The sequence below is a fragment of the Neopsephotus bourkii genome, unplaced genomic scaffold, assembly GCF_033783945.1.
Source record: "Neopsephotus bourkii isolate Nb327-2 ecotype Australia unplaced genomic scaffold, CSIRO-AGI_Nbou_v1 NB_196, whole genome shotgun sequence".
Lineage (NCBI taxonomy): Eukaryota > Metazoa > Chordata > Aves > Psittaciformes > Psittacidae > Neopsephotus > Neopsephotus bourkii.
This window is the reverse complement of record NW_026900709.1, coordinates 11,988,953-12,002,737: the sequence shown is the minus strand read 5'-3', so window position 1 is coordinate 12,002,737 and position 13,785 is coordinate 11,988,953. Positions and strand designations below refer to the sequence as shown.

The 13,785-nt window shown below is 44.6% G+C and overlaps 1 protein-coding gene and 1 long non-coding RNA gene across 2 annotated transcripts in view; one reads left to right on the top strand and one right to left on the bottom strand.

The window, feature by feature from the left end:
* The window catches only part of MAP3K20 (mitogen-activated protein kinase kinase kinase 20), a 91,307-nt gene extending 79,622 nt beyond the window's left edge, over positions 1-11,685 (top strand). Inside the window, exons 17-20 of the mRNA XM_061380295.1 lie at positions 4,406-4,522; positions 6,071-6,145; positions 7,167-7,317; positions 10,710-11,685. Coding sequence (XP_061236279.1) covers positions 4,406-4,522; positions 6,071-6,145; positions 7,167-7,317; positions 10,710-11,389 — 1,023 coding nt within the window. The 3' untranslated portion in view covers positions 11,390-11,685. The remainder of the gene's footprint in view (positions 1-4,405; positions 4,523-6,070; positions 6,146-7,166; positions 7,318-10,709) is intronic.
* A 342-nt stretch (positions 11,686-12,027) lies between these two features.
* On the bottom strand, positions 12,028-12,900 carry LOC133226607 (uncharacterized). The gene is made up of 2 exons (XR_009729583.1): positions 12,769-12,900; positions 12,028-12,347 (listed from the first exon to the last, which is right to left on the bottom strand). It is a non-coding gene; the product is annotated as an uncharacterized LOC133226607 (long non-coding RNA).
* Positions 12,901-13,785: the final 885 nt, after the last annotated feature.

Below are 13,785 nucleotides of genomic sequence, written 5' to 3'. Positions count from 1 at the left end.
ATATACTGGCAGTGTCATGGAAGCAGCTGCACATCTCAAAGACAATATAATGCCTGCATTCGCATGGACACCATCTGACAGCCACTGTGAGCCACTGCTAATGAGGATATCACAGTGGTGCCAAGTGAAAGGTGCTGAATTATGTATGATTCTTCATCAGTGCAGCAATAGTCCTGTACATCATTATGAGACATTGTTTTGCTGAAGAGATTAAAACATTCTTAGTTCCAGACCCTGCAACCTATACACGCTACAAGAGGTTATTAATGGAATTTTTAGGGAGAGTTTCTTGTGGATTTCTTTTTGGTTAAAAATATCTCATGGGACAAAGCTGTGGTGGGTCATGACACTATATATATAAAGAAGAGAAGCAAATTAACCATAATTGTGTTATCTTCCTTTAAATCCAGAATAATAAAATATAGTGTATCAGGGTGATACATAATGATAAATAACCCAAGTGCTGTCACTAGATGTTCAACTCTAATGCCTTTATAACAGCAGGTTTCAGCAGCTGAGATAGATAATAGCTAAGAATGTAAAGGAGCTTCTGGGGACCTAAATCATCAACATGCTACTACTTTTAGTACCAGCATGACCAACACTTTTTTCATATTTGTTTCATCTTGCATTACATCCTACTTTATTTCTAATAGCCAGTTGCCTGCTACAATGCCGTGGCTTTTTGGTTTTTTTTCTTCAGTCCTAAAACCAAACAAACCAACAAAAAAAGAAGTTTATTGCAACCACTGATTTTGAAACAAATCCTGGATTTGGGCCTCCTGGAAAAAATGAGGGGTCTCCCCAGTGAGAGTTCTATGCTGTTGCTGCAGGAGGCATGTTTGTTGTTTAAAGCTTGTGCCCGGTCTTTTTCATTCCCCTGTTGTTTTTTGCTGCAGACCTTAGCGCATACGGGGTTAAAGGAGTATTGTCAGCACAGTAAGGTGGAGGCTTAATTTTTAAAGTGTTCTTATTTTCTGTCCAGAAGCTGAGGAGAAGTGGTTCCAAATACCTGTGTGTGATTTGCGCTTTTTTTTGTTCTACAATCATTTGCAGAGGCTGCTGATTTATTGCCTTTGTCAAAGGGTTATTCGGAAATGGTTTTCACACAAACTTTTGCTGGTTGTGCTTCTCAGGTCTGAAACTAGGCTTTTTTTTTTAGAAACAAAACCTTGAAATTCTTGATTTACATCAAATTCCAGCAGATAAATACTGAGAGATAGTTTAATTCTTGAATTACAAGATGTCCAGGGAAATCTCTTTGAAGGACTTGTGTGAGTGTATTTATCAACCAGGCATTTTGAACGAGCCATTTCCAGATTATTTCCCCACATACATCTGGCACTAAATGTAGTTGCAATTCAGGAAATCTTACAGCTCTAATTCATCAAAGAACTGGAATTTGTATACTTGGTTATTCTAGCCAAATTTTTGCTTAAGTGACTGAGCAGCTCTCTCCTGTTCATTGCTAAATAAGAGCCTAGAACTCGACTGGGAAACAGGAAAATACGTCTCTTTGCAGCACACCAGTCTTGCAGTACCTGCTGTGGGATTAACAAAATGGTTACCAAGTTTGTAAGAGAAGTAGCCACCTCTTTATCTTAGATAAGTAATATCACAGATATTTTCCAAGTGACTTGATTCTGAAGTCACCTAGCTGCTATCTTCTTCCTTTTCCTTCCTTCCTTCTCTCTTTGTCTTTTGTGTTCTTTATCCCAGACTCTCCTTCCCTTTCTGTCCCCTCTTTATTTCCCTGTTCTTTTCTCTCCCTCTTTCTCTCTTTCCTCTTTCCACCGATGATTTTACAATAGTACAAAACGAAAACCTGATGTGTTTTTGAGTGAGCAAACAGGTTATGTTTAGCGTGGTAACTTGCCCTTTTGGTGTCTGCATGGTGAGGCTGGAGAAGACTCCGAGGAGGACCGGAGGTTTAGGGGCTGGATTTGAAGGACAGGAGAGTGCATTTCTGTCTCTGAAGCGGCAGTTCGGAGCTGGGGAAGGCGGTGTTTGTGCAGGGCTCCTGCATCCACAGCTGCGTGGGGCAGCCTGATTCGTTACCGCACGAAGAGGGCTCCTGCATGCACGGCACATCCGGAGAGAGGCTGGGCGCTGGCAGGTGCCCACCGTCTGCCAGACCCTGGGTTTACACAGCTTGCCAGCCTTTTCTTTAGAGATGGTCGCTCTATCTATGTTGTTTATTAAAATGAGCTCAGGTTTGTCAGATTGACTCTGTATGGAGATATGAGTGAACAGCACAAAATTCTTTGTTGTGAAGGCACAGAAGCACTGGCACAAGGTGCGGCTCAAGCTCTCGGGTGCGTGGCACTGGTCTCATGACAGGATATGTGCTGAATTAACTGAAGGATAGTATGTTATGTCAGTGCTTTGTTATTTCCTTGGCTCAGGTGTTTTTATAAAACTTATAAATGTCATCAAGCGTCTTGTCTCTAACCTTAGGTTCGATCTGAAGTGGGGAATCCAAGTAGTGTGAGTTTAGGAAGTCCTGCAAAATTCTGGCAACGAGGACAGTGTGGGAGAGGAGCACAGTTTGAGAGGCAAGAAGGAGTCAAAGACAGCTTGCTTCGCTGTTGCTGTTCAGTTACAGTTCTCAGATGATGTCAGGGCCAGTGCATCGTGCTGTACCTACCTGGGGAGTGTCAAGCGTAACCCTGGGTTAGCTCACAACCTGAAAAAGGAGCACAGAAAAGGCTCTCACAAACAGATACAGGGAACAGAGGCGCAGGGCAACTGCAGCACATTACCAGGTTTCACAAGAAGTCAGTGGCACAACAGGAAACTGAACTCAGTGCCTCTGAGTCTTGGTCTGGTGCTCTGGCCGCTGGACCGCAGTTCCCATCACTCAGACTCACGCTGGAGCAATGCAAAACCCAACTCATACGTCCACTCGGCTCGTAAAACATGGAAGCTTTCAATGGGGACAGATGGACACACAGGGCCAAATGCTTTCATAATCATAATCTGTTTTCGCTGTTCGGAAGTGATTATGCTCCAGTTTTCTTTTATCTTAGAATTGCCAATTCAATGCCTGATTGAAAGCTTTGAGACTTCTGAGGGCTGAGCTCCTACGTTACATTTATGAGAGATGCACGTGCAAACACCAGCAGATAATCACATGTGCAAACGGATACTTTTTAGGCTGCTGTACATTTCTGTGTGCAAATAGCTGCTTACGCAAGCCCTTGGCCATAGGTGGCCATCTGTATCCCTCCCTATTGACAGTTGTTGCATTTTCTGAGCAGAGCAGGGGAGAAGACTGTCTCCTGCAGTCACTGAGACCTGACCTGCCCAGCCAGCGGTACACAGTGGGCACAGACCCTCCTGAGCCCCTGGCATGTCTGGAGGAGCTCCTGTCTCTGTGAAGGACACATCCCCTCCTGCCTGCATGGAGATGGAGACACTCTGCTTCACTGCAGCCCTGTTGTCCCTCAGGGTACTGATTTCTGGGGGAGCTCAGTGCACTGCACAGTATCTAATCCCCAGACACACCAGCAAATGTTGGCTGGTTTGCACCATGGACGGGTTGTCTCCTGCCCCCACTGGGAGCCTCCCTGGCAACAAGCATGAATCCCAGTCCCAGCAGTCAGAGCCCGCAAGGGATGTCCTGAAGGGTGCTGCCATAGCCATCAACTTCTGCAAAGGTTTACCTGTGCAAAGTGTTGGGTGTTGGCCCCATGTTCAGCTCATGGAATGATTTAAGGATACTTTTTGTTGCTTTGGTTTATTAAGAGTTACTATGATTATTTTCTAAACTGAGCTTGCTTATTATTAATAGTGCAGCTGGAGGTGAGCAGAAGCTGAGGGTGCTCAGTGCTCACTGGGCACTTAATATCTGAAATAATTGAGCATCCTCTTGCCTATTATTTGAGCAACTGTCTTAAGAGTTTCCTTGACTCTCTGGTCATTTGTTCCTGGGTTCACTGGGAAGATGTCCTTAGGTCTGGCTGCTGACACTGGCTGTGACCATGAGTGACTGCTCCCACCACTCCCCTGTGCCCCCACCAATGTCCGGGTATGCAGAGCTCCATCCATATAGGTGAACCTAACTCCTGGGGCCCCTCAGGGGATCCATACCTCTAAAGACATCCAGACCTGTCAGTATGGCAACTGTCTCCCAGTGCGAGCTAAGAGAAGAGCGAACAAGAGAACCCACGAGTTTTCTATTATCAACACTTTTTTTACTATCAACACATTTAGGAAAATGTGCATATCCTAAAATATGTACATGTTTCTTATCTCTCTAACTGGGTTATTTTTTTCCCCATAGGATTATGTTTTTTAGGATGAAGATTGGGATTTGGGTTGTTTTGGCTTTCAGTTTTGTTTCATTTTGCTGGTTTTTTATTTGTATTCTAACAATCCAGCTTTCTTTCTTTATTATTCATAGGATTGTAAATGGAAAATGTACATGGAGATGGACGGGGATGAAATTGCAATAACCTACATAAAAGATGTGACATTCAACACTAACCTACCTGATGTAGAGATTTTAAAGATGACAAAGGTATTTACAGCCTTAAAGCTTTCACAAATTCACAGATCTCAAACAAAGACATTAAAATACCACAGCAGTCGACTTTTGTGCTTGCGGAAGCTCAGTCTCTTGACAGCTTTTAAATAAAATGCACATTTTAAACAGATTTGTATCATAATAGGAGTTAGGTATTTTGGTTCTCTTTTAAGCTGACAATAAATGTTAACAATAGAAAAATAAGAGAAGGAACTAATTTATATTTTCTTCTTTTAATTCCATGTTATATCCTCTGAATTTATTACCCCTTTTACAGAAAAGAATGTTCAAAAAATTACTTTCTTTTTCAAGAGAAGAAACTTGATTTAAATGTTCCAGGTTGAAACTTCATGTGATTTGTCTGGGTTTGGGTGTCCCCCCTTCCTTCTTTTTTCTTTTCTTTTTTGCGAACATGGGTTTAAAACTTTAACATCGTTCTAAAACTCCCTCTGTCATGCAATGATGGGCTGCAAAAACCGAAACCCCTCAGCAGACAGTGCAGCACTGAACATCTGCAATTCAGCGTCACTGGGCATTTTACCTTATTTCAGAACCTGCCTGCAAATAGTTACCAGCCACCATTTAGGCTGCTTTTAGCGTAAGCAACAGAGGCTTTGTTAATGCAGAGGGCATTCTGTTTGCTGTTATTTTAATTGTTTGTTCTTATTAATATGCTCCACTTGATAATAGCTCACAAAATAAATTTCTAAATGGAAAAATATACAGCTTGATTGCCAATTAGAGTGCTGCTCTAATGCGCACTGACAAAACCCCCCAAACTCCTGAATGCTTTTAACTCCGAATATTTTGGCTAAATTTGGGGGGAACCTTTGTTTATTTTTTCCTACAAGAAAATCTGAAAATCAGATCATCAACAGTCAGAATGTTAAGGAATATGTGATTCGAGAGTATGAGAGTCAAAAAAGGATTTTCGTATTGAATTCGTGCTAATACTGTTTTTATAGTTAGTGACTTTTGGAACAGCACTTGTGATATTATTATTACTACTATTATTACTATTACTACTATTACTACCATTATTATTATTTCCTGTTTAATTTTCATCTTCGACATTTTAAATTTTTCCTTTAAAAGAAAAAAAAAGGGATTAAAGTTAAATAAACTAATAACCAGTTACAATAACATTTAACTTTTCACATACTTTAACATTTTTATATCTGTGAGGAAATATCTCTAAGGATCTGTAGATACTTGTTCTTGCTGGCCTCTGTAAGTCTAGCAGAATAAAACCTGTACATGCACAAAAATGAAAAAGGTTTGTGCCCTTACGAAAACATTCCATGCAGTCTTACCTACTGTCTGTTATTTACAGAATTCTCTTCTCAGTTTGCTTTTGAAAAAAAGGAGGTAAATAATTCCAAAATATACTGCTTGTCTTGTAAGATTTTAAGGAAAGTATGGATGTTAACATAAGGAAATGGATGAAAAAAAAGGCAAATGTTGAAAATATCTTTGGGATGTGTCAGAAACAAGTCAGGAGATGAAAAGCACCTTCTAAAACTCCCACCATGTTTTTTTCAGCCACCGTTTGTAATGGAGAAATGGATTGTAGGGATAGAAGAGCACCAGTCTGTAGAATGTGTTGTTACATACGAGGTAAGCTTTAAGAAACAAACTAAAAAATTGTTTACCTAAGACAAAACCTACATGGGAGGTGTGGAAATAGCATCCTCTGGCTTTGCTATAGCCTATAATCATGTCTCGGCAGCCTGTAATTAATCGTAAAACTAAAGTTCAGAGCAAAAGATGAATAAAGTTTACAGAGACTGCTGCCTGGGACAGCTCTTCTTCTCAAGGACAAAAACCTCTTTTGCTTGAAGTGCAATGGTCAGTGTTGTTTGCATTACTGGAAAGGACTGGTTTTTACCTTTCCAATAAAGTGCTGATCGGGAGAGCAGAGAAACAACAGGAGAAGAAACAAAATAAGTCATGAGTAAAGTAAGATAAATAAAACCCAGAAGACCATTTTATGTGATAGAAATTAGCCTTTGTAAAAACAGTTTGCAATTCCTTACAAAAGTATTTATAAAGACCAATGTTGTGTGTCACAGGAAGGCTAATAATTGAGATTCCAGCTCTGTCCTGGGCAAGGGTTCAAGCAGTGATGGAGAGACAGGACCTTACTTGCCTGTCTCAGAAGTGAAGAACAGTAGTTTTCTTTCAGCCTGAAGTTTCTCACAGGATTCATAGGCCCTTAACAGCAAACTGAAGAGCTTGATACTCCACTAAGCTTTTGTGGAGGGTTCCCCTGCAAAAATACCTACTTAGTTCCACCTCTTCTAGCAGAAAGCACTGCCCATATGACACTCACATTAATATAACCAGTAAAATGTATTTTTGTGTTTGTAGAGGAAGGCCTTCAGATCTTTCCTCCACATGGTGCATGAATTGAAAGTTATTCACTACCACATTTTTAGCATAATCACAAAATACCAGCCAAAATTATCTAGAGTCTAAAAATACTCGAGAACTGGCTAAGTGGTTTTGCAGAATAGACTCTATCTGGAAAATGCTGTTGCCGCCCAGGCACTAGTGGAAGATCCCTTGTGGGATAGTTTAGTGAGTTGTGTCTTCATGTGCATTATGTCCTCATGCATGTTGTGTCCTTCCCGAGCAGAGTGATGTTAGAGCCCCCAAATCCACCAAGCACATCCAACCTATCTGCTGGAGCAAGGTGAAAGCGCAGGATGAGGTCGAGACCGTACAGCTCATGATACACACCTCACTCCCCAACTCGGAGGGGAATTCACGGAGCAGATCTGACTCAAGTAAGTCAGTACACATGAAATTCACTGCTGACATGAGCAAGGTGTATATGGGGAGAAGAGCAAAAAGTCAAATCCATTGTTCTGTTCCAACAACAGTGCACATCTTGCAGCATCAGCTGGCATGGTGATCGCTGTGATGTCTTCGTAGATGTGTACAGGAGCACGGTGGCATGCCTGACTCAGCTTGAAAGCTAAACTTTGGATAGTAACATATTCCATATCACAGTGTGATTTAAGGGGGATGACATGGATGCTCCTATAGGAAGCATGCCGGAAGCAGTCCATAGTGGTTAGCTACATATCTTTCATCTACTGCCATCAGTTGCATTTACACATCAACAGCAGACAGCTCAGATATCTTTGCTCCAAAACCCCGAATGCTTCACATCTTACAACAGTAAGCAGCCTTAAATCCTGACATTTTTCAGTCCCTTCATTAGGTTGGCTTTGCATCAACCTTTCCATCCCCTCCAGTAGCGGGTCACTGGGAGAGGCATTTCTGCCTATGGTCCAGGCTTCTTCCCCACTCTGTTGCCATATATGTACATGTCTGTGGTAGCTTTTCCACAATGACAGGCCTGCTTTTCTCTGAAGTCTGCCTGGGGATGCTGACATCAGGGTATCAGCCAGCAAGTTTTCCATTCTCCTTCAGATTCACCCCTCTTCACCAAGACAAGAGCGTGCTCAGCTTTCTGGAGTCATAGCAAAAGGATTTATATGGAATTATAGCACCCACAGAAAGTATGTAAAGCCTGGGGTGAAGATGTGTTCCTCAACCAGGATGTCAGGAAGGCATCTGGTGGAAAGGAAGATAATCTCACACATCTCTATTCTCTATCTGTTGGGAATAATGGAGTTTTCCACAGCTGTTTTGACAATTTCAGGAGCCAGTGCTTTCAGCACATCTAAAATGGCTGCTCTTACTCCTAAGCAATTGGGATCCACTTGCAGCACAACTGTGATTTGTCCTGCAGGTGGGATCTAGAGCACGTCCTGAAAACATACGTTTTCTCTGCAGATTACCCCTGTTGATGGAGGTTATCCTAGTTTCGGGGTGATGAGCCATACAGCCATACCAAATTGTGTTCTTGTACCTCTGTAGGTTGGTTCTGCCACAGTAAACTGAGTTGCTTTCATTCTTTTGTGATGAGCAGTGGGAGAGCTTTAGCACAAGGAGTCATTATACAAAGGCACTAATGTATTGTCAGTACCCAGGTAAATAGGCACAGTTCAGAGGAGATGTGTTACTCACCAGTGTGAGAGTTATGCCTCAGCTCTAGCAAACCTTTTGTCCTGTCTTCTTTACCAGACCACCTTCCCCAGGTTTAAAACACCACCAAATCTAAGCACAAAGGTGCAGGTAATACCTTTCTAAGAGGCTAAAATAATCAGCAGTGAAGGTACTACCTCTGGGGACTGCCACATATAGCATCTAGTTCAGTATAGACGCCTGGTAGCTCAGAATTTGTGTAAGGAAGATGCCCCCCAGGCCAAGAAAGGTGAGGCAGCACCATAGGACACACTGAGAGGTCCCTGGACTAGAGACCATGGCTGGCCATGAGGAGCAGGGACTGAACAGCTTGAAGGCACTGAAGGGAGCCCTTCTTTCAGTACAGCATCAGCCCTGGTGGCCACCTGAGAGCTGATAACAAAGATGCAAACTCAAGTCATGAGCCTGTTGCTTCTAGGTTTATAAGGTCTGTGTTTTATACCCACAGCCTTCGTAGGAGGGCACAGGGGAATGGCAGAGGAGGTGGTGTCTTGCAAGTATATTTCAGCATGCATGTTTCTTTGGAAACCTTGACTTTCAAGGAGGTAAAGAAGCAGAGAAGGCAATTCCCATCTATCTTTCCATGAAAGGAGGTTAATCTCTCAGTGCAGCTGGAGGTACCTGTGTGGCAGTGTCACAGGAAAGACTGTTTCCTTTTGACATATTTGATATTAAGTTGAAGTGATTTAAATCTCTTGGGATTGAAGCGAAGTCTGGAGAAAGGAGGAATGGAAGAGACCATCCCTTACATCTGAACAGGAGCAATCTCCAGAGCAAAATCTTTTAAGCAGCACCCCACGATTTTTGGCCAGAGCTGTGGCCTCAGATAAGAGGAATTCCTGGTCTCTGCTCTGCCCATAAAGCAGCAAACCAGGCAGTCTTCAAAGTTCAAATAGAAAATTACGACTATTGAATTTGCTATAGGCTTTCATGCAAACCACAGGACTAACTTTCAAAAGCACTCCAGTAATCTCTGAGAGCTACAACTTTTGTTATGACCCCAAGGCTGTGACAGTAGGTGTGAGTGAACTGTAATGCCCTGAGTTGCTCACAGTTAAGCACTGTCTAAGTTATCCTGGCTGAAGCCAGTCGATTTTCTGTGTGAAGCCACAGTGACGTAGCTGCAGCTCAGACTCAGTGTCTGGAGCACGCAAACTAGATTGACTTCTGAGTTTGTAGTAATAGTAACAACTGAAGAGGCTCTGGTTGTTGTGCTGTGTAGCAGTTTGAAGAGAAAGTACTGAGAGGAGGTCAGTGTGGCTGCCACACTGGAGATTTTCATTGAGGGTTTTCACTGCCTCTGTATCTGTCCTCAGTAACAAATGGCTTGACTGTGACTGCTGTGAGAGACACAGATAGTGATACTGCAACAGTGCTGGCACGTTGTAATGTCCATTCCATGCCTGCTGCGGTGATCTTCAGGCTCCTTTGCAATGAAAGCTGCAGAGAAATCTGCCAAGGCTGCCAGGAGCATCACAGGAAATGTATAAAACCAGCTTGCGTTAAAAACACGGAGGCACCTGAGAGTGGAAACCTACCTGAACAGCCAAATAGATGGTTCAGTGTCATCTAGTCTAAGCTCCATAATCTACACTGGCATCAGAAATATTTGTATCACTTGCTGCACTTGTTATTTTGAATTGTAGAATCATTGAATGGTTTGTTTTGGAAGGGACATTAAAGATCATCTAGTTCCAACTCCCTGCCATGGACAGGAACACCTTCCATGAGACAGGTTGCTCAAATCCCTATCCAACCTGGCCTTGAACATTTCCAGGGATGGAGCATCCACAACTTCCCTAGACAACTTATTCCAGTGTCTCACAATCCTCACAGTGGTTCTTCCTAATGTTTAACCTAAATCTACCCTCTTTCAGTTTAAAACCATTACCCTTTGTCCTCCTTTTACTACATTAAAAATCTAACATTATGTTCAACCATAGCATTGAATGTACTGAAACCTAGGACCATTTGCTGCACGGCTGGGAGGGCAAGGGTGGTTTGAGGTATGTTGAGGTTCTTCTGAAAGAAACCCTGGTACCTAACCTCACACCTTGGGTAAACCAGAGAGCAGTTCATTGATGTTCAGAGAAAGCTGACTCTGTTTCCTTTTCCCTTCCAGGCATCGACAGCCAGTGGATGCAGACGCTACGGATGCACCAAATAGCAAAAGCCATTTCTCATCAGCACGGCCACCCCCACAGCCCAACCACCGTCACCCACTACCTGCCCTACCTTCGCAGCCAGGACTCCTATGCTGCTGCCGTGAGGAGGACACGCGGTCCCGTCAGTTACCAGTTCATGTCCATCAGCCACTCTAGAAACTCCTCTCCCCTTTCGCACAGTCTGGTGAGAAACCTCTCGAATCTGCACCTGAACTCGAAAGGCAGCAGCACCTCCAGCACAGCCTCCGACACCCCTTCAGAGAGGGACAGGTCTGCCAGCAAAGGCAGAAACGCCTCGCACGGTGCTAACTCCCGCAGTTCCTCGGACGGGCGGCGCAGTGGGACCAGCTCCCCGGTGCCCCCACAGCTCCCAGGAAGAGCCTACAGGACTTCCTCAACAGCAACCCCCCAGTCCTCCCAGCAGCGGAGGTACTCCCGCAGCTCTCCCCAGCCCAAGGCCATCCCAGGCATGCCCCCACAGGATGAAAGTGAGCCCAGGAGGGGCGAAGGGGAGAGCAGAGTCAGCGAGGGAGGGTGGATAAAGGTGCAGCATGCAAAGAAGTCCAACAGGCAGACTGCCAGCAAACCAGGGAAGGAGAGGCCCCGGGGGGGCTGGCGGGGCCGGAGGACGTTCTAAGGAAGGAATTTGCCCCTTTATTTAACTGAATGCTCAACCTAGAGAAGATACACCCTATTTAATTTGTTGCATCAAAGCCAGGACATCACCTTCCTTGCTGGCCAGCGTGACCCAGTGCCTGCCAGCAGAAAGGGAGAGATGCCTGCCTCTCCTCCTGTCACAGTCAGCGACAAGGGATTTCAGTTGATTTTCTCCCTCCATTTGGCTGCTCATTCTCAGGTGACTGGATATCCACTGTTTTGCTTAACATATCAATAATAAAAAACAGTAAGGCACAGCTGGGTGCCATAACGAAAGGCTCTCCATTTCATCCTTAGGGAAGGAGTTGTAATGCTACCTCTCCCCTCACCTTGCTTATGTCTCCAGAAGGTGAGTCAGGCTCTCTGTGTGGTCTCCTCACCGTTGTTCAGTCTGCTTCTGTCAGGGCTATAAGAAGAAGTGGTATGTTATCAGATCAGTGTAGTCTGAAAATATGGTAACAAAGGGTTATTTCTATTCCGGTCCACTCCAGTAGCTTCTCTTCTGGACTTCCAGCTTGCCATCCCCTCTCAGGAATTTCTCACCTTGCTCTTTACTAAAAGCCCCAACACCAGCTACACAACACCGCTGAGCACACTCTGTCACATACACAGTTGTCATAACCAGAAGGAGAAACAGAAGCGAGGCTTTATTCTCTTTGGGGACAAAAAGTAAAAACAGAGGGAGAAAAAGGCATTGCCTTTATCACAGTTATATCTCACCAGACTGAGGCCTACCATAATGTTTATCCCCCGGCAGCAGGCATTTTTTAATTGAATTTTTAAATGTGGCCAGACTGTGTCGCTTTTGTCTTTCAGTCTTCAGGTAGTAAAGACAAGGTCAGCGAAGTTTCTGATTAATGTGGTCTTTAGCTCCACCGAGAACAAAGACACAGCTGTAGACTCACTCGGCGTCAAGAAGTTTCTTTGTGGCCTTTTCACTCCAAGTTGATTTCACACAATTAAAAAGGGAAAAATAAAAAGCGTAGGGGGAAAAAAAAATAATTTAGGGTTTCCCAAGATACAAGAAGCAGAAAAAAAAAAAGAAGAAACAGATAAAGGAAGCTGAACCCAAAGCAACACATGGTACCCACTGAAAGCCAAGCAACTGTACATTAGAGGTGCCTTTGAACAAGGTGCTACATGCCATCCACACCACGCAGTGCTTGCTGGCACACAGTGGTGAGCGATGCTGGTGCGTCAACCCCTCAGTTACGCCCATCACCACAGCACTGGATGTTCTGAGGGACACAAATTCCCTGCTCCACACAAAGGCCGCTCCTGGGTGCACATGCAGCTCTGCTCTGATTCCCACCAGCCCCAGTGAGGGCTGAGCCCCATGGTGAGTTTCCCAGTACCTACTAGAGTGAACTGGGATTCCCATTTCATTAATTCAGGACAAGGTCCATGAAAACCAGTGGAAACAGGACACAGCGGATACCAGGTGTCAGGAACTGTATCTCTGTCATTTAAATACGTTTTCCTCTGACAACAGGTAAGAGCAAAAAAAAAAGTAAGACGCTTTACTGGAAAGTGAATGGGGTGGAGACAAGCAACCACTGGATGTTTCTCTATTGCAACTTCATGGGAGACTGGTATTTTGCCTAGGTTGGAATCCTTCCCTACCATTTATTGTCATAACCAAAACGGGGGGAGGGTAACAGCCGATAGGAACTTGTTAGAAACGAGCCTGTGTTACTACGGTTTGGATATGCATCTCAGAAGTGAGATCCTTGTTTTGCGGTCAGATTAGACGGAAGCTGGAAGTTTTAACGGGCTCTTGAAGGGCTCTTGAAGGGCCCTGCTGCAGCTCACAGGGGACGGCACCGCCCTGAGCGGGGAAAACCCGCCCCAGGGAGCCAGGGCGCGGCCTGGGCGCTCTGCTCTGACCGTCCCGGCGGTGGCAGCCTCGGCACCAGACAGAGCCGGTGAGCGGGGGGACGACTGAAGTGCGGGGTGCAGGAAGTGCCTGCACCGGTCTCTTGAGGCGAGAGTGCACAAGGGGCAGGGCTGCACTCGGTGGAGGCCCTCCTGCAGCAGGGGCTGAGCTGTCTGGGAAGCTGAGAGGAAGCAGGACTGCTTGCTCCAGGCCCAATCTGTGCAGGGGCCCCAAGCGTCCACCACAGCACATACAGGAAAGGAGAAGGGTGTTAATGCAGGAAGGTGGGAACTAACAACAAAAAATGCCAACAAAAAAAGGAGGAAGAGGACAATTAAAAGCAAGGTTTCCTCCTAAATCTGTTGTCCTCACCCAGAACCGCTCTGCAGTTCTGCAGGGTGCTAATGAGGACACGCATGCTGCACCCTGTGAGCAACCGGTTGATGCACCAGTAATGAGGATCACTACTGGTGCTGCCAGGAGAAAGTGGTGGGTCACAG